Source organism: Ptiloglossa arizonensis, chromosome 1 (genome assembly GCF_051014685.1).
Source record: "Ptiloglossa arizonensis isolate GNS036 chromosome 1, iyPtiAriz1_principal, whole genome shotgun sequence".
Classification (NCBI taxonomy): Eukaryota; Metazoa; Arthropoda; class Insecta; order Hymenoptera; family Colletidae; genus Ptiloglossa; species Ptiloglossa arizonensis.
This window is the reverse complement of record NC_135048.1, coordinates 34449927-34470820: the sequence shown is the minus strand read 5'-3', so window position 1 is coordinate 34470820 and position 20894 is coordinate 34449927. Positions and strand designations below refer to the sequence as shown.

At 37.6% G+C, this 20894-nt stretch overlaps 5 protein-coding genes across 8 annotated transcripts; 3 read left to right on the top strand and 2 right to left on the bottom strand.

Moving 5' to 3' along the window:
* Positions 1–935: 935 nt before the first annotated feature.
* On the top strand, positions 936–3466 carry Ythdc1 (YTH domain containing 1). The gene is made up of 5 exons (XM_076303942.1): positions 936–1645; positions 1832–2048; positions 2128–2332; positions 2413–2689; positions 2762–3466. The coding sequence occupies exons 1-5, from the start codon at positions 1302–1304 to the stop codon at positions 3087–3089; spliced, it is 1371 nt and encodes a 456-aa protein (XP_076160057.1). The 5' UTR covers positions 936–1301; the 3' UTR covers positions 3090–3466.
* A 255-nt stretch (positions 3467–3721) lies between these two features.
* Positions 3722–5753, top strand: LOC143153980 (carbohydrate sulfotransferase 11). Its single transcript, XM_076325721.1, has 5 exons — positions 3722–4458; positions 4526–4722; positions 4782–4901; positions 4981–5124; positions 5199–5753. Exons 1-5 carry the CDS (start codon positions 4213–4215, stop codon positions 5578–5580), a joined length of 1089 nt encoding a protein of 362 aa, XP_076181836.1. The 5' UTR covers positions 3722–4212; the 3' UTR covers positions 5581–5753.
* Uba2 (Ubiquitin-like activating enzyme 2) lies at positions 5616–8939 on the bottom strand. The gene is made up of 8 exons (XM_076325595.1): positions 8663–8939; positions 8274–8428; positions 7920–8207; positions 7779–7846; positions 7483–7701; positions 7147–7404; positions 6479–7065; positions 5616–6353 (listed from the first exon to the last, which is right to left on the bottom strand). Exons 1-8 carry the CDS (start codon positions 8804–8806, stop codon positions 6063–6065), a joined length of 2010 nt encoding a protein of 669 aa, XP_076181710.1. The 5' UTR covers positions 8807–8939; the 3' UTR covers positions 5616–6062.
* A 671-nt stretch (positions 8940–9610) lies between these two features.
* On the top strand, positions 9611–12378 carry LOC143149540 (uncharacterized). 2 transcript variants are annotated; one of them, XM_076317046.1, is made up of 3 exons: positions 9611–10092; positions 10698–11181; positions 11248–12378. In XM_076317046.1, the coding sequence occupies exons 2-3, from the start codon at positions 10745–10747 to the stop codon at positions 11762–11764; spliced, it is 954 nt and encodes a 317-aa protein (XP_076173161.1). In that variant the 5' UTR covers positions 9611–10092; positions 10698–10744; the 3' UTR covers positions 11765–12378. The 2 variants fall into 2 exon arrangements, with proteins under 2 accessions (XP_076173161.1, XP_076173152.1); XM_076317037.1 differs by lacking the exon at positions 9611–10092 and adding an exon at positions 10111–10600 and having other exon boundaries at positions 11248–12374.
* On the bottom strand, positions 12026–16045 carry LOC143149549 (phosducin-like protein 1). Of its 3 annotated transcripts, none has more exons than XM_076317067.1 (4): positions 15667–16045; positions 12931–13208; positions 12441–12852; positions 12026–12350 (listed from the first exon to the last, which is right to left on the bottom strand). In XM_076317067.1, exons 2-4 carry the CDS (start codon positions 13132–13134, stop codon positions 12118–12120), a joined length of 849 nt encoding a protein of 282 aa, XP_076173182.1. In that variant the 5' UTR covers positions 13135–13208; positions 15667–16045; the 3' UTR covers positions 12026–12117. The 3 variants fall into 3 exon arrangements, with proteins under 3 accessions (XP_076173182.1, XP_076173188.1, XP_076173174.1); XM_076317073.1 differs by having other exon boundaries at positions 15821–16045; XM_076317059.1 differs by lacking the exon at positions 15667–16045 and adding an exon at positions 13320–13586.
* Positions 16046–20894: the final 4849 nt, after the last annotated feature.

Here is a 20894-nt window from a genome sequence, read left to right as displayed (position 1 = left end):
ATGATCGTTTTTATCGATCGTAGGACACGTCACATAATGGACGCTGTGGTTTACTCTTCTGTGAGGAGATAATCGTTTACTGTGTTTTCATGAAAAAAAAGCAGGATTTCCTGTGCGAGTCTCCTGTGTATTTCGTGTGGAGAAATAGTAGAAATAGTTGTTGAACCCATATGATAATCATTGAGCATTCTTGCGTGAGGTGCGAAGTGTGTTAGTGAAGAACGAGTGTGCACGTAAGTGTGTACGAGCTGTCTAAAAGGGCTTCTAACATCAAGGACTTATGTTGCAAACCATGAACTTTTTTGATAAAATCAATGACGGAAACGATGGTTTCGAGTATGTTTTGTGGTGCTGATGTTGCTATTAAAATTACTATTTACAACGGACTTTCCTAGGCATAGCCATCGCGTTTCAAAAGACTGCATAGAGACGTCAAACGAGTTCGATGTGTTGTATTGTCTGACACAGAAAAACATCAAAGACTCCTCGCCTTCATACATTAACAGGCTAAAAATAAGCACACTTTAGCAAGATCGAACCGTCTGCTTGTAATAAACTTTACCATAAACTTTTATATACGAAGTTTGAAAGAGATACTTGCGTTGCATAGAGCAACAAGAATTGTGTACTACACTGTTAAATTATAAAAAAGGAAACCTCCATGGTTTAAAGCGTATTATTTATTTTTAACTTATACAAGGACATATATACTCGTGAATTGCTAAAAGAGAAAAAAAGAAGTTGTTTTCGTTTGCTAAACATTGTTTCTACCGAAACAAAAATTTTAGCACTATTAGGCATAATTTGTATCTACCTGAAGCAAGAAGTACTCTAAGTCTTGTGAATATAGTAGATGTATATTGGAAACTTCTATGAGACTCATAAATGTTTTAATTAAACTGCATAAGGACAATTTTAACGTCAAAGTTTTTGACGAATGGACTTTTTAATCTTTTACCACAGTGACTTTAAATCGGATTTCATGTGCAACCTTCTGAACTTTTCTTCTTATATACTAAAAACGTTAATGCATTATTTTCTACCGTGTAATTGTCGTAAGACGTACGAGATCCGTTCAAATATGATATTGTTCTCGGACAAGTATCACTGCATACTGGATATCCATCTAGTAAGTCCTTTTTTATATTTGCGTTTCAGAAAAGGTTTAAAGGCGCCAGAACTGCATTGGCTTTGCGCAAGAAAGCCCGAAAAATCCAGAGATACAAAGCCTGGATGACGGGACAAATGACGAGAAACTTTTGAGCCTTAGTGAAAGTGAACATCAAATAAAAAGTGAAATTATGGACAATAATACAGATGGAGACAACTTAAATTTGAGCTGTGGAGAAAATGACATAGTAGATGAATTAAAAATTGCTGCTGATGAAACATACGATACACGTAGTGAAGTTTCATCCAGTAGTTCAAATTCTGATTCTAGTCAACCCAGTATAAGCTCTGTTTCAACAAAATCCTCACGTGGAGATAATAAGCGTAATCGGAAGAATAGGGGAAAGCGTGCCAGATCAAGAGATTCTAAATCATCTAGTCCTGATACAAAACGTGCAAGATCCAAGGAGAGCAAAGGAATTGCTAAGAGCTATGATTATGCTACAAAATTAAATTACTTATTTAGGGATGCAAGGTTGGCTGCTTTTTGAAATACAAGTATTTTGGTTGTTCATGTGTATATTTTTTACCTTTCATGTATAATTGTTACAAATTATGTTTTTTTAGTTGTGAATTAGCATTTTTAATAAGTATTTGTAAATGTTTATATAAGTATATTAATGTAAATGCCAAGAACATGTCTTAAAGTTCTTTTTATCAGATTTTTCATCATCAAATCGAATAATGCCGAGAATGTCACGCTATCAAAGGCCAAAGGTGTATGGAGTACATTGCCCCAAAATGAAGCCAACTTAAATCAAGCTTATAGGGAATCAAGAAATGTTCTTCTTGTGTTTTCTGTAAAAGAATCGGGAAAATTTGCTGGATTTGCACGACTTAGCACAGAGTCTAGAAGAGATGGAGCACCTATTTCCTGGGTTTGTATACATACTTAATAAAAGTAATTTTAGAAAATCTCTAATTTATTATTACAAAGAGAATGTATGTGAATTCTAGGTGTTACCTCCTGGGTTGTCAGCTAAAGCTTTAGGTGGTGTATTTAAAGTGGATTGGATATGTAGGAAAGAATTACCATTTACAGCAACGTTGCACTTATATAATCCATGGAATGACGGTAAGCAAGTAAAAATTGGACGAGATGGACAAGAAATTGAGCCTAGAGTTGCAGAAGAATTATGTAGGTTGTTTCCAGAGGATGAAGGTAAATTAGAATTCTCATATACAACTTCTATCTAAACAAGACGAAATACTGTATTCTATAATTTGTAATAAATATTTCAGGTATTGAAATGACTCCAATTTTGAGAAAATCTAAGGAAGCAGCAAAGCATGTCACGAAGTCATCTCGTTCATATCGGGACAATAGAGCTGTTAATAACAGTTCCAGGTTTTTACGATCAAGGGGTGGTAGGGGTCGTAGACTCTTCTTAACTTCACGATCTCGTTTAGCTTCTTTAGCTAGGGGATCTTACTTGGCTGGTAATGATCATAGAGGATCGAGGGATCATCATCATCGATATGCTACTTGGTTTAATCGAGGCGATTCTCCTTATTCAAAGTACAGTGCATGTTTAAAATTATTGTTACCGTAAACTTAACACTATATTCGTAGTAATTATGAATTTTATAGGGGATATGGTAGCCCTGGATTAGGTGTAGCTGCAGCAGCTGAAGCATACGTCGCGGATTACATGCGTACTATGCAACATCAATTACCTCCATTACCTCCGTATGCTGTACCTCATCCTTATGATTCTCTACCTCCACTACCACCACCACCCAGGTATTACGATGGACTACCATTACCACCTGATTATAGTGCAGCTGCTTCTGCACTTGAAAAACGCAGCTACGAAAGAAGTGTAGATGAATTTTTATGGAGAACGGCAAGTCGGCATAGTCGACATAGTGATCATCGATCCTCTCGGGATCATCATAGATATAGAGATCGTAGATAAGAAATTTTTTAATATTGTCTTCATCCATTTATCTTTTCATTTTTCAATTCATGCACATATTGTAAGGGCTTTGAAGGTATCGCAACACTTACAATCATGCAACACGAGATGTTTAATCACTTAATTATTTTATGTTAATGATAAAAACAAAAATAGTTTGAAGTTTTATCATATACATATACATTTGAAGAATATGTAATTTTTAACGTAATTGAAACACTATTGTGTTTTAATAAAAATGATATATTAAGAAGCATTTAAGTGCTTCGTATGTGTAATAATTATAAACGAAGATTGGATACTTAGTTCTATCAACTTTTTCTTTTGTGTAACAATACAAGAAAGTAAATAATGAATATATGGAAGATAAAAAAATTATAAAATTGAACAATGATTCACAATTGATTAAATTTTATGTTATTTGCATTAAACAACAAAGAAGAATAAATTGTATCATCAGTTCAGTATAGTTTTTGTAATCCTTATATATATATATATATATATCAATATATATATATCAATATATATATATATTGATATCTGACACATTTGTTTATATATAAAACATTCAATTGTGAATCAGTATCATTATTAATAAAATCGTGTTTTTGTATTAATATTTAAATTTCCGTAATCAAATTTGATAAGATAATGTACCGTTTCAATATAGATCATTGTCATAACTAAAAAAATTACTTTTACAGCACTCCAAGATAACGTAGTATAAATAAATCGCTTAACATTAATAATTCTTCCAGTTATTACGATAAAAATTTTATAACAAAAGTTTGTAATAATTTTCCATTTTAAAAGAGAATATTTTTGTCACGATCACTATTGCTTAGTTACAGAACAGCCTAACGTCGTGTATATGTACTGAAATTATTGATTTATATAGTATGATTTTGGCGCCATTTCGTAGTAAAGTGCAAAATAAATATATTTGTTTTGTTTTTTTCTCTTTTCACCTTTCTAGATAGTATTTTCTCGTTTTTATGGAAAAATGGAAAATAATAGAATCAGAAGATAAATATTATCTATCATTCCACCTCCACAGACAATTCACGGACGGATGTTTTAATCTCACCGCTCGACTGTCAGAATACAGACTTTAGTTTTAATTATGTCACACAGACCGCAATTTATAAAATGGACTTTGTGTGTAATTTTATATATCATAGTTTGTTCTCTCTTGTTAAAGATAAGAAAAGGTTTTTATTTAACGCAACAGCGAAATTCGATTTTTTTAATAAAAAATAATCAGACAAAGCAAAATTTTTCAATATTTCAAACCGATACAACACCAATCAATTTAGAAATAAATATTTTAAAACGTGATGAAATGAATGAACAATCAATAAACTTTCAGGTAAGCAATTAAACACCTAAATTGTTCAAATGTATGTATATGTAGCATTGATAACATTTTTAAATAGAATGGTGCAATACTGCTTCAACAAATTTCAAATACATGTGCAAAATATAATTTAAAAACTCCTTTAATAAGAAGACACTTTTTATATAATTCTAAACACAAATCAATGTACTGTTGGATTCGAAAAGTGGCTTCCACAAGTTTTACTAAATTATTTTCAGACATGAAAAATCGTCGAACCGCACGAAATTATTACAGGTAATTATAACTTTATGATTTATACACGATTTATATTTTTATTTGTAAATTATTTGTAGAGAAGTTGACGTTTTAGCGCCAAAAACTTTAAACGAACTACGCCGCAATGCAAATGATACGAAAACTTTTAAACTTTTAGTCGTACGACATCCTTTTCAAAGGCTTGTATCGTCGTACAGGTATATTTTTAATTTTATATACATTTTATGTATATAATATAAAAATAAAGTATTAATGAAAGTATTTTTCGCATTTTAGAGATCGTATAGAAGATAATTCGAAATACACCACACAAGCTTGGATTTATACTAAAAAGATATTTCGTCTTACGAGACCCGAACTTTTTCATTCCAATACTACAACTGGTAATTTTCAACAAAAAGTATTTACTGCTGATAAAAGGTACAATAGATATAGTGTAATGAAAATACTTTGATTAAACTTAGAATTTCAATATAGATATTTCTTTTTTTAAGATTAAAGATTATACCGACTTTTAAAGAATTTTTGATATGGCTTTTGCAAAATTCTGACGAAGATGATGTTCATTGGGATCGATATTATACACATTGTGCCGTATGCGATGTGCGATATAACTATGTTTTAAAGTTAGATAATTATATGTACGGAGAAATTAGTTATATTTTATCAAAATTTGGATTGGATAAGAATACAGCATATTTACAAAAATTAGAGCGAACACATGGTGGATATACCGATTTCGATACGACGTGTAAATATTTTGCGAATTTGACGCAAGACATCATTTTCAGACTATACCAAAGATATAAAATCGACTTTGAAATGTACAATTATAATTTGGATCGATATATATTTTGTGCAGATAAGAGAACTTAAACGTTGTATATTAATTTAAACAGAGGAAATAATAGTTTGCAGTACGAAAAAAGGATTTATTTCTTTTTATACAAAAATGTATAGGTACATTCTATGAAATGACATACTACAAACGCAATACTATGTACTTTCATAAATATTTGTAAAAGTTAAAATACATTAGAAAATAATTTCGACAATGAGATTAGATCACTACTATACATACCCATTCATCCTTATAGCATGTCATCACACGTACCTTTAACTTATTTATTAACAATCACGTTTCTCCTTTATTAATGTTAATAATGAATTGTAATATTAATAAAATTGTATGAAAGTTTATAAGCAAAAACGAATTCACAACTCAACTACTGGAATTGGTATGTATGTATACATTTTGTACAAACATACGTTTTTAGACAAAATTAGTATACTGATTTTTTTCCCCTCAATACTTTGCTTCCAAGTTTGAGTAAGGTATCTCAGTTTATTTATTTCGTTCACTGTGAAACTGTGGACGATTGCATATTATCATCATGCACAATTAAGCAGTCATCGTCTTCTGAAAGTTTACGTTTGGATTTTAATTTTTTGTTATCAGGGATAGTATCTTTATTTATGTCATTTTCAATAATAGAAATATCATTATCATCTGTATCGTTAACATCCAATTTTCTTCTTTTCGGAGATGCAATAGCATCAGAAATTTCAATTTTATGTTTCTTCGCCATGCCTGATGAAACAGCATCAGTATCAACAATCATTACATTGTCATCAGTTTGATATTCCACCTGAATCAAATTTTTAATTTGTATAAATTATTCAATTTTAAATGATTATAAAATATTTAAAAGCATTTGTTATAAGAAAAAAATTCTGTATTTATACAATGTATTTAAAAAAATGCTCTACTCACCTGGCCATTTGAAGTGGATGGTTTTATTAAATCATTATCCTCCTTAGGTTTAAGATCTTTCTCATCAGCTAGGATAAGGAAGTCAGGACTATCACTTTTTAAGTTTGGTCGCTCTCTATAGACCACAGTCACAGTTAGCGAATAATTTTGCAGGAAATCATCAACCTTAAGAATAGTACCATCTTTGATTCCCAATTCTTCTAACAGTTTATCATTATTGTCTTCCGTTTCTCCTTCCTCACTACTAATAACAACAGTTCCTGTACCATCTATCATGACATCTGGTGCAATCATATTTAACCTATTTTTCAGCACTATGTCGTCTAATTCTTTAATTGTCATTTTAGATGTATCAACTGCTAGTACAGCTTGAGGCATGGGTGCACATACATAGCATTTTGGATTTGGTGGGTTAACATTCTTTTCTGGTACAAGTAATTGATTTCGATGGTTCATTTTTGAACGCAAATACACTGATTCACATGCTTTTAAATTATTTACAAGTATACGAAATGCATGAAGAACAACTATACCAGCAATTATTGCGTTTGTAGTTGCAATTGCTGGAATTATATTGCCTGCCATTGCTATAAGAAATAATATATAAAAACTTAGTGCTAACAATTTTTTAATTTTTTAAACATTATAAATAGTTACCTGTCACTTACATTTAATGTCAAACCTTGTTTTTTGAGGTATACCAAAAATGTGAGCTCTTATATTGGCACATGCTGCAACAAAGTCCATTGAATTTTGATCGTCCTTATCCCAAACAAGATGGTTATTTGGCGATTTTTCTTGAGAAGCAGTTAAGGTTTTGCTTAAACTTTTTACTGATTCAGCAAATATTACACCACATTTAGAAATACTCCAACGTTGTTGATCTTTTAAACCAGGTTCATTGATTTCCTTACTACATCCTGGTACTACATTATATGACATTATAATTAAGATATTCGGATTGCTAATTAAATATAAATTTAAAATTCAACTATTTTACAAACCTCCATCTGGTAGTCCATTCCAACTTAAAGGAGTAGGTGGCCTTCTTTTCTTCCATAAATTATCCATACTAAGTAAGTATTTTATATCATCATGAAACAATTTTGTAAATAACTTTTCTGGATCATAGCTACATGCCTGGGCCCAAGCTTTTGTCGAAACTCTGTTAACGTTTCCTTTTTCATTTGATTCTGAATTTAAAGCATCTTTACCTGCTGAGTCTATAAATTATAATTTCAATATATATATATGTATGTACGTAACAACATTTTAATGTCTTTTATGTATGTACAATTACCTGCTGCTTCTGGATCAGCAGTATCTGGGGAGACATCTTGATCAGGATCTTCTTCGCCAAATAATTGACTATATAAAATTTAAAAGTTCTTTTTTATATTGTTTCATAAGCTATTAGAGGAATACCAATTCAAAAACCTACTTGAATAAATGTTTTGCCCATACTATACAGTGAATAGGCTCGCTAGGTGTGTTACGAATTGTACAACCAGGATAGGACTTTTGTGCAGCTTTTGGAGTACATTCGTAACATTGGCTCATTCCTTTCTTTATAAGTTCCACTTGTCCTTCGTAACCAGCAGTGCCAGATTCTATTAAAGGTACATCTGCTGCTAAACACATTCTATTCACATGATTTCTAGCTGCTCGATTATCAAGCGCGTTCATAACTAATGTGAACTTGTTAAAAAATGTTACCCCATAATCAGGACTGTAGAGATAAAGATATGTAGTTGATTAGAAAATGATACTACTTTAAAAAGATAAAAATACTTACGATGTAATACTGTCATGATAATGGACTATTTTTGCATCAGGATTGAATGTCAATGCTGTTTCTCTTGCAACATCTGCCTTCGATTTTCCTATGTGTTTCTTTTGAAATAAAAATTGTCTATTTAAATTGCTAACATCAATCGTGTCTAAATCAATCTGAAAACAATTTATGTTTATTTACTATTTATACGATTAAAGTATAATTAATAAAATTAAAATAGTACTCATTTGGATCTGATGTTAATTGCTGTAAGATAATAAGATGTAATTGTAGATCACAATAAAACGAATGCAAGTTCCAAATTTCAACCACCAACAAATTCCAATAAAGGAGGGAAAATATGTAGGTTAAAACAACGTTAAAGCACATCAATTTATAATCATACGTACGATTTCGATGTCGGTAAATCCTGTCATGACAAGATTTTTTAATATTTCACATCCGATTCCACCAGCACCCACAATAAGAACTTTACTCTGAAGTATTTCATTTTGTAAATTCTTATTAAACACACCATTAATATTAGCCGCCATTTTTCAGGTTAAATACAAAAAACAGCTATCTCAATTAACGACGCTACTGCTATGAACACACTGAGGTACGTATCGTATACCTTTATGTGGCGACTGGGAAAAGCCTTCTAGATTCAATACTAGAGGGCTACGAGTAATAGGCAATTCTCTCAAGTTCTCTAGAGTATAATATTTAATTTCTCTAAATAGTATAATCCTGTCACGTTTAAACATTTTCGCATCTAAAGACAGATTTCAAGGATAAAATATAAAATTCCTTCTTCTCTCCCTCTTTTTCACTTCCAAATTTAACTTTTTCCGCTATCTTGAAAGTAACACACTACTCCTTTTGTCTAATTAGTTACGATAAATTTTTCGATAATATTATAGTTTATAATGACTTTAATTGTATCATGGTACACTTATATTTAAAATATTATCTATAACGATAATAATTGTTATAAAATATTTTATTTTATTATAATAAATCATTTTAATGCACTCTTTATGTAGGGAATTTTCACATATTCCCCTTTCTTATATAGAAGTAAGTGATCAGATCACGGATAATGGTTCTTACCGAATCGTGAAATTTTCCCCACCACTACAAATTTTAATGCAAGGCTGTGCTGTGAGCTCGGCACTTGGATAGCTTCGAGGAGTCGAGAAAGAGAGTGTGAGACTTTCTCTCTTGTTCTCGAAACATCGGAAATATGATTTGCGAGCAGCCAACTTGACCGACCATCGTTTACGTTTGTGGATAGAACATAGCCCACGATTTGTACAATATAAAAAACGTTTGTAAGTGACGAAGAAAAATGTCAAAGAAAGTTTCTTTCCATTCATTCGCATAGGTAGAATTTGAAACATTTAAGGAACTTTAATTCCTTCTGTCTCCTCGGTTTAGTAATTTTGTTTGTATTGCATGTCGAGAGAAATCGATGGAATTTTTATGCTGTCTAATATCTCCTTCCGGGTCTCCACTCGCAGCAATTTCTACGTGATGGGACCTGGTAATTAGTATTATTCGCGGCGAAGAATTGTTCGTTGCGGATAATACTGAACTAATCGACTGCGAGTTATAAAATATTTCTTACTAGATATCTATAAAGAAGTATCATATGTAACATAGATAACTTTTCTATCGCATAAGAAACACAAGAATTTGAATTTCGAGTAGTACATGTGGTCTTCGAGATATGCTGGTTTCGAGTGTTATTTAACCATTTGAATATGCGATATACATATTAGGCAGTATAGGGATCTGAGAATAAATGGAACCTGGGATTTCATTAGTATAGGTATAGGTATGTAACTGTAACTTTAAAAGTATTCTTAATACCATGATGCTTAAATGTTTCAAGTTTCATTTGGGTGAATAAGTGGAAACAAACTTTTTTTGACATTTTTTTTCGTCACTTATAATCGTTTTCCACGTTATACGAATCGTGAGCAATATTCTGTTCGCAAACGTAAACAATGGTCAGTCAGTTAAGCCGGCTGCCCGCAAATCGTATTTTCGATCTTCGAGTACGAGAGAGAAAGTCTCACACTCTTTTTCTTTCTCGACTCGCCGAAGCTGTCCGAAATGTCGAGCTCACAGACGCGCGGTCTTGCATTAGATGCTAGTGGTGGGGGAAATTTCACGATGGTGTAGGACCACAATCTGTGATCTGGTCACTTTAAGTATTCTTTCACCGTTTGAATTTGAATGCTTGTGTGAACGGTCTAATGAATATTTGTAATTTTAAAGGCACCGAATATTATTTTAAACCGACAACATGAATAGTTTGCAAGATTTAAGTCGGATATCGGGTATATAATTGTTAATTTGTGGATTTGCAAGTGGTATTAATTGAATGTGTCACAATATATAAAGTATAAATTATAATGTAACGTTTTTTGTTTTTAGATATAAATAACATCTCACGCATTTCACGTGTGAATTGTAGTCGATTAATGGGCAAAATAGATTTTCTTCAAAATACATCCGAGCAGCAATGCAGTTTTACATTGAATACAAGTAAAAATACCACAAACAGCAATCAGGGAACGAATCATTTACAAAAAATTGCAAAGAGTCTTACCCTGTGCGAGGAAAGTATAGGTGAACATGCAAAAAGCAAAATAATTCTAGCATGCATAAAGGAGGCATCGTTGAATCAAAAGGGAATATTATCTGAAAATGTTATTAGTAAATTAAAAGGATTACTTTTGATTCATGAGTTTAATAAATATATGCACTTGCCATCTACACTGAAGAATATACAAGAAAAATTAACAGTTTTGGGGATTACCGATTTACCAAAATATGTTCTTAATCGTGAAGAGATAATAGATATTAAGTGTTACGTGGAAATGCTGTTACGAGAAAAGATACATAAGTTTATATTAAGGTTTGATACATTTGGCATTTATTACATTTTTAAATTACAAATACACAACGACTTGTAACGTTTTAGATATGAATATTTGGGAGGAAATATGAAGGAAGTGACAAGGTCGACCGAATGTAATGTACGTAAATCTACATTTGACAATCATGAAGTACAAATGCTACAATGGAAAGATAAGATAGAAGAAATATGTGCACAATATGAAATTGATATTGTCAAATGTAGAACTTTGATGAATAAATGGAACAATCTTAAATATGAAGATACTAATCAAATTTATTTAGAAAGAGCAGAATACATATTATTGCAAGCTCAAGTTGCAGAAGTGCAAGCAAAAATTACAAAACTCACATGTATCAAGAGAATGTATGAGGAAACTCCAGTAACAATTGATGCTTACAGAATGTTACATGAAGCCGTAGTTGAAAAATTATTTATAACAGCGAACGAAGTCAAAGAAAAGGAAAATTTAAAAAAACAGTACGAAAGCTTACAAAATCCTGAATATAATGAAGTCTTGAAGTCTTATTTACATTTGTGCAAAGTTATTAAAACGAAGAAACAAATATTAGAAAAGTTGTAAATTTATTATAAATTAAGAAATAAACAAATTTTTTAAGTATTTATACATAAATTTATATTTTTTACCAAAATGAATATAAATATTTAATTCTCACATTTTTCGATCAAATACATAAATAGATTTCTTTTTATGAGAAATGAAAATGATGCCATTCTCAAATACTTTGTTACTTATATGCTATTCAAGGAAGTATTATAATCACTCTTGATAATGCTGAATAGAAGAAACGAGACGAATGAAAGTTAAATATGCGCGTAGATGTACACTTTTACCATTGATGTTTTTAATAAACTTATTTAGGATACACTAGGAAGAGAATATTGAATGTTATGAAAAAGACTTATCTGTTCTATTTATTCACTATCCGATAATGTATTGTCATTTTGCGAAATAATGGTAGGTACACAATTTTTGTCCGTAAGCATACCATGTTCGATTAAAAATGTTTCCACTTCGGATGCATAAAAATCTGTTCCTAAATAATGTGTTACATGCACGAAATTCCCTATTACTTGACCTGCTTTATAAACTAATAAAGCCGGCACTCCTTCTTTTTTGAAGTGTTTACTAAGACCAGCCACTGAACCTGTAATATAAGTTATTGTAATTAATAATAAACGATATTATAATAATAATTTGTGCAATATAAAGAGAATATAATGCTTGAAAATCAAACCTAAAATTTTACAAAATTTTACAAAGGGATAATCTTCCGCAACCGATATTAAACATCCGTTCATAGCTTCGCAACCAGGGATATTATTCTCATAAATATGAACAATAATTGTCACAGATTCGTCTTCGTCGTCAATTGCTTCTAGAAAGTGATCTGTCGTTTCTAAATTAAGAACTCTGCCAAAACGAAGCTTCTCCGCCCTTGAAAGCATCTCCTTCATTCTCTGCCTTTGATACTCCAGAAGAAATTCATCGGCTAGTAATTCAGCTAGATCTGGATCGGATTGTAAAATTTCCTTCTCTTCGTCTAAAGTACTACGACATGTTAAACTTAGTTTTTTTATCAATTGAAGTCTTTCTTTCTCTTGCGCGTCTCTTTTTTCCGCTTCCAATTGTTTATATCGTTGCCAGTCCTTGAAATACATACGATACATGTTGAAACAGATACAATAGTTACAAATTTGTATGAAAAATTTTAAATATAATTTTACTTTTATGACACCCTTTGGTCCAGTATTACTAGAAGTTCCACCCCACTCCGAGAACGAAGGTTCTATGGGCTCTGTAATTGGCCCTTGATACTTTTCATCGTCCGATTCCTTATCGGAGTTGGCCGAATCGTTTCCTTCGTCCTCCGAGCTGCTACAATAATAATGTAACTTTTCTCCCAAAAGTTTATCTTCCAAAGTTGACATGTCCAATTATATTGTTTACTACCAGTTTGTACAATTGCTTTCACTGCCCGTTAGTTTCAACCCGAAGTAAATTTCTGAGAAACAAAATTTTCCAAAAGTTATTAACAATTAAAATATATAATATACATATATAGTTACTAAAAGTTTTATAGATAAATTATTATACGACAGAGTATGCGTTATACCTGTAATATAAAATCGTTTGTTATTAAATACAAATTTCCGAGAGTAATTTTACAATTTCACTGACACAAACATTATTTCAAATCTTTCCAGCGTTATGTATCGATCTTGCACATAGCATTCGTATAAGCACAAAATCACATTGGAGGCGACTGTACTATTTATGTTCCACAAAGGTACCTAACACGCGACAGCTACTTCGAAATGTCAATACGCGTAATTAACTTACGAAGACGCTGGAGAAAGATTTATCGAAGCATTACCTAATGCACCGACATGGTTCTACATTTTTCTGTTTTCACGTATGCTGGACAGATGGCAATATATACTTGTTCTCTTCACCGGTTTTAACTACTTACGATATTCAATCTTTTAAGATTATTGTAAACAATTATTTGAAAATGAATTTTTTTCTATGAAAAAATTTAACAAAAATGTTACTCCATATTTACTTTATTTGTCTTTTAAATAAAAAAATCATTATCAAGGATAACTCGAATCGATTATCGATCAAAACTATCTTTTATTTTAAAATTTAATAAAAGAACTATTTATATACGTTAATTAACAATTTATAATGCACAAATAATGCTCGTATCGTAACATTAACATTTAAAAAATGTGTACACAGTAATAACGATCACGGTTCGGAATAAAAATTTATCGAAATCTTCAGTCTTTACAAATTTTTCTTTTTTTTCATTTTTATTCATTATCATTATTAACAATTTACATTGGACGATATTTCGGATCATTGTTCACAATATTTAATATTTCACAATAGTATCGAATAAATATATGATTGTAAATATTATGTCAGTTGAATTGAACTCTTTTTCGTTGACTTTACACCTCGTTAAAAGTATAAATAGAGCTTCGATCGATTGAAAATTTTCACTTTCCCTGGAGCCGTGGAGTTGAACGGATTGCTCGGAGCTGCTTAAACTTCTCCAGCGTCTTCTTTTCAATTTTGTAATTTACTCGTTCACCTTTGTTCATTGTACAAAACGTTTACTGCTTAGGACCTTCTCTGATATCGAGACGTCTCAAGTCGGGTCTACTCTCGTTAAAACGTGGCGCCTGTTTAGGCGATGTTGATTATTTTTCTTTTTAATCGAGTTCCCTAACCGAGAGGAAACGGGACCGAGGGACTAGGACCAACTCTACGGTTTCTTCGCAATTGCGTCTCGTTTGTCCGACAATGTAATCGCTCGGTTGTAAAGCAATCAAAGAGAGTTGGATTCTTTCTATATTCTCGGTTTGGTGATCTCGATTGTTAATGCACGTAGAGAGAAAGATCTATGGTACTTTGATTCCATCTATTTCTCTTCGGGCCTCCAACTCGCAGTAATTCCTTCCTGGCGAGACCTGGTAGGTAATCGGCATTACTCGCGACGAAGGATCGCGTTCGTCACGGGTAATACCGAGCTAATCGGCTGCGAACTTGGAACAGCTTCTCGGGTTATAAGAATAAATATAATATCGTTTCAAGATGGAAAACGTAACTCGGATCTATTACGATAAATTCATTCTTGGTAAAGCAAACAGCTGTCTTTCTTCTCTCTTTTGTTTTCCCATAAATTACCAGACAAACAAAGAGATATTAAATTTTCAAGGGTTCCTCCCTTCGAATATAAGATATCGTAGAGTAAGATCCGAGAATAGACAGGGCTTGGAAAATTTAAGATCGGTGCCAGGGTAATTGTAACATTGGAAGTATTCTTAGTTCCGTGTACACTCGATCGCACGGATTCTTGCCGTACGAGGGGAAAGTTATCGAGCCTCGTTACTCCTTTTCCTTCTCATGGATTCTTCGCGAAAAACGTTTATTTTTAACATTTGTATAGGATCTACGATGTCATCGAAAAGAATCGAGTTTTCCACAAAGAAGGGTAAAATACCGTTCGGAACGGGTCGAGTCCAGTCCCCGGTATTTTGTTAACGATGGTTCAATCGCGCGCGATAATGTTAATTAATAATACCCAGTAATTGATCTAGTTAATATCGAGTACGATTAATTTCGGTGGCAGGCCCGTCCGTTCGTATCGAAGTTGATTTCCTGAAACGATTGGCGGCGCAGCGTTTAATTCGTATTTCGCGGAAATTGTGACGCAACGAACGGATCGGAAAGCTCGTACAAAGAACACGTGTCGATAGATCGATCGACAACGCGGTAGACGCGATACGAACGATCGAGCTCTCGACGAGAAGAGGAATATTATATTATTTTCGTGTGCGCGACGAGCGGTTCTCGCCGGTGTAAAAAAATTCTTAACCGTGCGTTGCGACCCCCTCGCGGCGGAGAGTCTCTTCTCACAGATGTTTGAATCGAGATTACGACATTCTTACTTTTTCTCGTCCCCCTGGGCGAAGATTACAATCTGGACCGGGCGAGAGCAGCTGGACCACCGCCATTTTTTTCCCCTGTGTAACCTTACACCGCGTGTCATTTCCATTCTACGGCCACGCGGCGATGCCCGAAACCCGCGAAAGAAACACTTACGGAAGGGGGGTATCGGGTGTGCGCGAAACTCCGGGGCCCCTTGGCAACTGAGCGATCACCTTGGAGGTTCCACGACGAGCGGATTTCGTGGACAGCGCCGAGTAACGGCCGCTCTTCGAACACCGTCTACAACATTTTTACGAGATTCACGCCGCGTGCAGACGCGCGCGTATCACTGGACATTGGTTCAACGTTTTTAGCTATGCGCGGTAATCGATGCATCGTTCGTCGAATATATCTCACGTATCGACCGAAGAAAGCCGAACGACTCGCCTCGGTGACACGTCCCGCGTGCCATCTAGCGACACGCGAACGTTACGAGTGTACCTTTCGAAAACGTTTCGCGTTAGCCCCGAGGCTGTTTATTCGCGCGTCATCGATATAGAATCGAAGCAAGGGGCGCGGTCGTTCTCCGACCGATAATCAACGAAACCGCGGCAACGAGTTTTCGAGCGTCATCAAAATCCGAATTACAACGGAACAATCGGTCGGTCGCGCGGGGCGTAGTTCATTTCGGCCGTGTACCGTGGACGTATTAGAATTAATCGCGAATTAATTTCGGTAACGGTGCTCCGTCCTTGAATGCCGATAACTCGGGAATTATCAGGACCGCTTTTATCGAGCCGTCCCATTGTCGTTTAAATATACAGATGGGGTTTATTTTGAAACCGCCCCGACGACACCGTAACGCGTATTTCGCTCATTACGGACGGGTTCGGCTGTCTTTCATGGAGTCCCAATGATAATTCAATTACGCTCGGCTACACACGGGACTGAATAGCTCGCGCCCATGAATATCGTCGGGTCTCGTGTACATACGCGTCGGGATGACCACACGTGCTATACTTACCCTAATGGATAACGAATGCGTGTCTCGTAAAAGTTTCGCCTCGAGGAGCGTTTGAGGCGACCAGATTTATATAACGGGTGTTCGAACACGCGAGGTTAGCGCGCGCGTCGCGTCTACCTCGGATAGGATCGCGATAATTCCGGTTCTTCGAGGCGGTGGGGAGTCGGGACGGATCCGGGGTTGGCTTTCTTTTTTTTTCACGGTTGGATCGCGGGCGATCACGAGGCTTCGTTTTTGGAAAATCAAGCTCGTTCGATTTTATTTTCCTTCGTCGCTGCCCTCTACTTGCGTCGCGTTCGACCTACGGTGGACATTGCGCGAACTAAATCGTAACTGATCGACGGACACTCGTTCGCGGACGATCCTGGCGCCCCGTTTTTGGAAAACCGAGCTCGGATACTTTTATTTTCCCTGGCTTTTCCCGGTATCGTTACTCGTACAGCGTTCGACTCGCAAGATAATTCCGGTTCTTCGGGGAGTGTGCAGCGGGGAGTGGGGAGCGTAGAAGTGGGGGAGCGTAGAAGCGGGGAGTCGGGAGTCGAGGATAGACCGAGGTTAGGTTTCTTTTTTCGTAGTTGTATCGCGGGTGATCTCGGGGCTTTGTTTTTCAACCGAACTCGCCCCGACATTGTTATTTTCCGTTCGTTTTTCACCGCTTAGGTCGCGTTCGTCTCGCGAGCCGACTTTCGAAGAAGTCCGATCGATGTTCGACACGGTCGCTCGTAGCAACCGGCAAGGTTCCGCGGAGGTTACGTACGGGAGATCGCGCAACAGATTTGCATCGTTGCAAGGAAATATGTCAGATTTGGTATTATTGCCGGGCGTAGGACCGCGACATTGCAGGTTGTCGGCCGGCGGCGCTCGAGGGCAAATTAGAAAGTGGCGGGGCACAATCCCAGCGCAAGTGGGGCGTTGGCAGGCGGTCCCAAACATACAAAGTTAAACGGTCTCCCGGCACGCTGTTAGCCGGTTCTCTTTTATTCGTACGAGCCTCTCCGAACGTAATTACTCTTGGCAAGTGGAGAGATATCGACGAACGTGGTAGGGACAATCATTTTTTTCCCCTGGCGTTAATTAGCGCTCACCGCGGCGCCCCTGTATTTATACGCGCTCGTTCGTTCGCTCGCTCGCGCACACTGTTGCGAATCGTGCGGCCCTCGCTCGCCGCGGCGAGAGAACGAACCACCTCGGCCCATCTCGATTCCTTTGAGGCGGAGAGCGTTTCGCGCGCAACCGAGATCCGTTCACCGACGAAGAAGTTCAACGCGATCCACGCGATTCTTCGCGGCTCTAAGCGCGGCCCCCGCGATACAATAGAAACATTTGTATGCCGGCGATTCCTTTGATACGCTCCAACGTCCCAGCACGGACCGAGGATTCACCGAGCCGGGGAGAACCGAGCTCCTCTCGTGTTTGCCGTTTTCATCGCGTCTTGTTACTCGGACGGTGAAACTTCTTCTTTTTTCTTTTTTTTTTTATCCTTTTTTACCGTCGGTTTCGAATACACCGAGTTCCGGGGGCTCGACTTCTCTCCGCGCTTTTAATCGCGTTTAGCGCCCAACTCGGACCCAACGGACCTACAAACTTTTTATCGTTCTATCGTTCGGTGGACAGTTTCCGCGCGTTTCTTCGCGCACGGGCCCGATCCGGTACCTCTCTTTATCGTCGATTTTTAATTTCGAAACCGTTCGAGTATTGATTTCGTACGCAACGACGCGTAGGTTAACGTTAACGCGTGCACCCGTCTCGTTGGGAAACGTATACACCGCGATAAAACGAAAAATTGTGCGTCGCGAATATTCTTCGAAAAACGAAAAGAGTGTAGAAACTGTTCTTTCACGGGGAGAGACGAAGTAATCGATTCGATCGTTTTATCGAAAACGTTCGTCCATTTGGACGATCGCTTATTCGTGTCGTTTCGAATTCGATGACGAGAACACGATTAAAATTTTCGTCTTAAACCGTACTCGAGGTTTCGTCCTCGAATTACGTTCGAATCGATGCGCGCGATATTTTTGCTCGTCCGTTTACGCGAAACGAGTTTATTTATTTAAAAGATCCAAGGGTACTTGAAAGTTTCGAGCGCGGCGATGTACATCCGTTAAAATCACACGCAAGCTCGCAGTCTCGTCCACGTGAACGATATTCGTACTTACATCTACGCCGGTTCGAATACGCGAACTCGAATTCCGTATCTACTTCTATATCCAGGGTTGTACACCCACTCTCTGTATCAAACTCGCCATCTACATACCTACACCCGTGCCCGCGCTCGCATTCGTAATTCTACAGCCGCATCCGCGCCCGTGCCACCGTGCTCCTCGATCTCGTATCGTCCGTATACCTACGCTCCGACCCACACATCCACGTCCGCGTACGTGCCGAGTCTACATCTGCGTCTACTTCTATATCAACGCCTTGCGCCCGTATCTAAATCTACGCGTACGATCGCCTTCCCGTTTCGTCCGGCACATTGTTCTCGCTCAGCTACTACATCGTAGTCGAATTACACACTCGCGTCTGCGTTTCTCGATCTCGTATCGCCCCTGTGCTTAATACACCCTAACGATCATACCCGCGTCAACGTACGCACTCGATTCTACGTCTACTTGTGTACGTCGACGCGTAAACCCACACTCGCCGGGTGCTTCTGTAACCGACGCGTACGTACACCAACGTACGGGGTCTAGGTCTACACTCGCGCGTACGACCACTTTCCCGTTTCCCCCACCGCTCCGTTCCCGTGTACCTACATCGGCGTCGATATCCACACTCGCAGCGTCGCCCGTGTAAATGTACACACCGGTAACCGTTACCCCCTCTCTTCCACCCTACCCCCCACCCAATGGACTCGGCGCGTCTACACCCACCGGTAGGATCCACGCTCCCCCCTCCTCCCGCTGTCTCCGGACAGTTTGATCGATCCTCGAATCACCGCAATCAGAATTATCGATCACCCTTCGCGAACGGTCCTCTCCCCCGCGTGGCGAAAAACGCTCCCGTCGATCTTTCCGGCGCGCGGGGGCGACAATATTGCGACGCTCGGCACGGTTTCGACGCCGGTCGTTTTGTCATCCTCTCGATTTCGAGTTATCGAGGCCCCCGCCGCTCGATGCACCGGAGTTCCCCTCGCGGCCGATTTCGCGGTCGGGGGATAGCGCGGATTTATCGAATCGTGGCTCCGCTCGGTCGTGGATCGCGCGGTTAACTGAGGGGCGGGGGAGGGGGTGGAGGTGGGACGAAAAATGAAAGGAAAGAAAAAAGTAGAGAAAGAAAGAAAGCTCCGTTTGACGAATGAAGAGAATTAATAACCCGGTCGGTAACCGGCGCGATACGGGCCCGCGATTCGCATCGTTAACGCTATTTATTATTCGTTACCCCGACGTCTTAACACCCACCAGGGGTAGAAGCCGGAGGGACGAGGTTAGTCGAGCAGAGAGAGGCGCGCGCCATAGAATGCGCGTCGCGCGAAATTTTTCCGCCGGCTCGGGATCCGACGCGATGATCGATCGTGCCGCGCGATCGCGCGAAACTCGTTTGACTTGTCAATCGCGAAAACGCTCCCCTTAACCCGTGACCGAGCGTATTTATCGTCGGATTAGCGTCCGACAAGGACGGAGGGAACGGTGGGAGGGAGAAACTGGACGATCACGCGAGAATTCTCTTTTTTCCGACCGACCATTTTTTACCACTCGAGCGCGTTTTTCGTCGAACGAATGCAGCAACGTTGTCCGCGGCAACGAAGAAACGTGTTCCGTCCCGTGTTGGCTTCCACCGCGTAATTTTAACGTCAAAGGCGAACCGGGGATCGTGTACGGGGGATTTCGCTCGTCCATCGAGAACGAGACGCTTAAAGGATTAAGCTGGGGTGATTACCGTCTAATAACCGCGAGTGTAATTATTCCTGGATCAACTTTTCCGACGACGTTGGTCGAATCGAAGCGGATCGAGGTGTCGCGCCGCGAGATAAATTTCAACGCGGCCTCGTTGGAATCCTACCAAAACGGCTGGGAAAACGTTTAACGGGTTTATCGCGGAAATTATTAATAATTTATCAACGGTCCATTATGCGAGGTTTCTTTTCGCGAGCGAGCGACCCTCTCTCGGTAATTCATCGTCGAAAGAGAACTCGTTGCGTCGATTGTCTATGGTACTCGCTCGCGCACGCACGCGCCCGCGCGTGTATTTACGGTAAGCTAGCTTTATAAACGAGTTCTTCGTTGG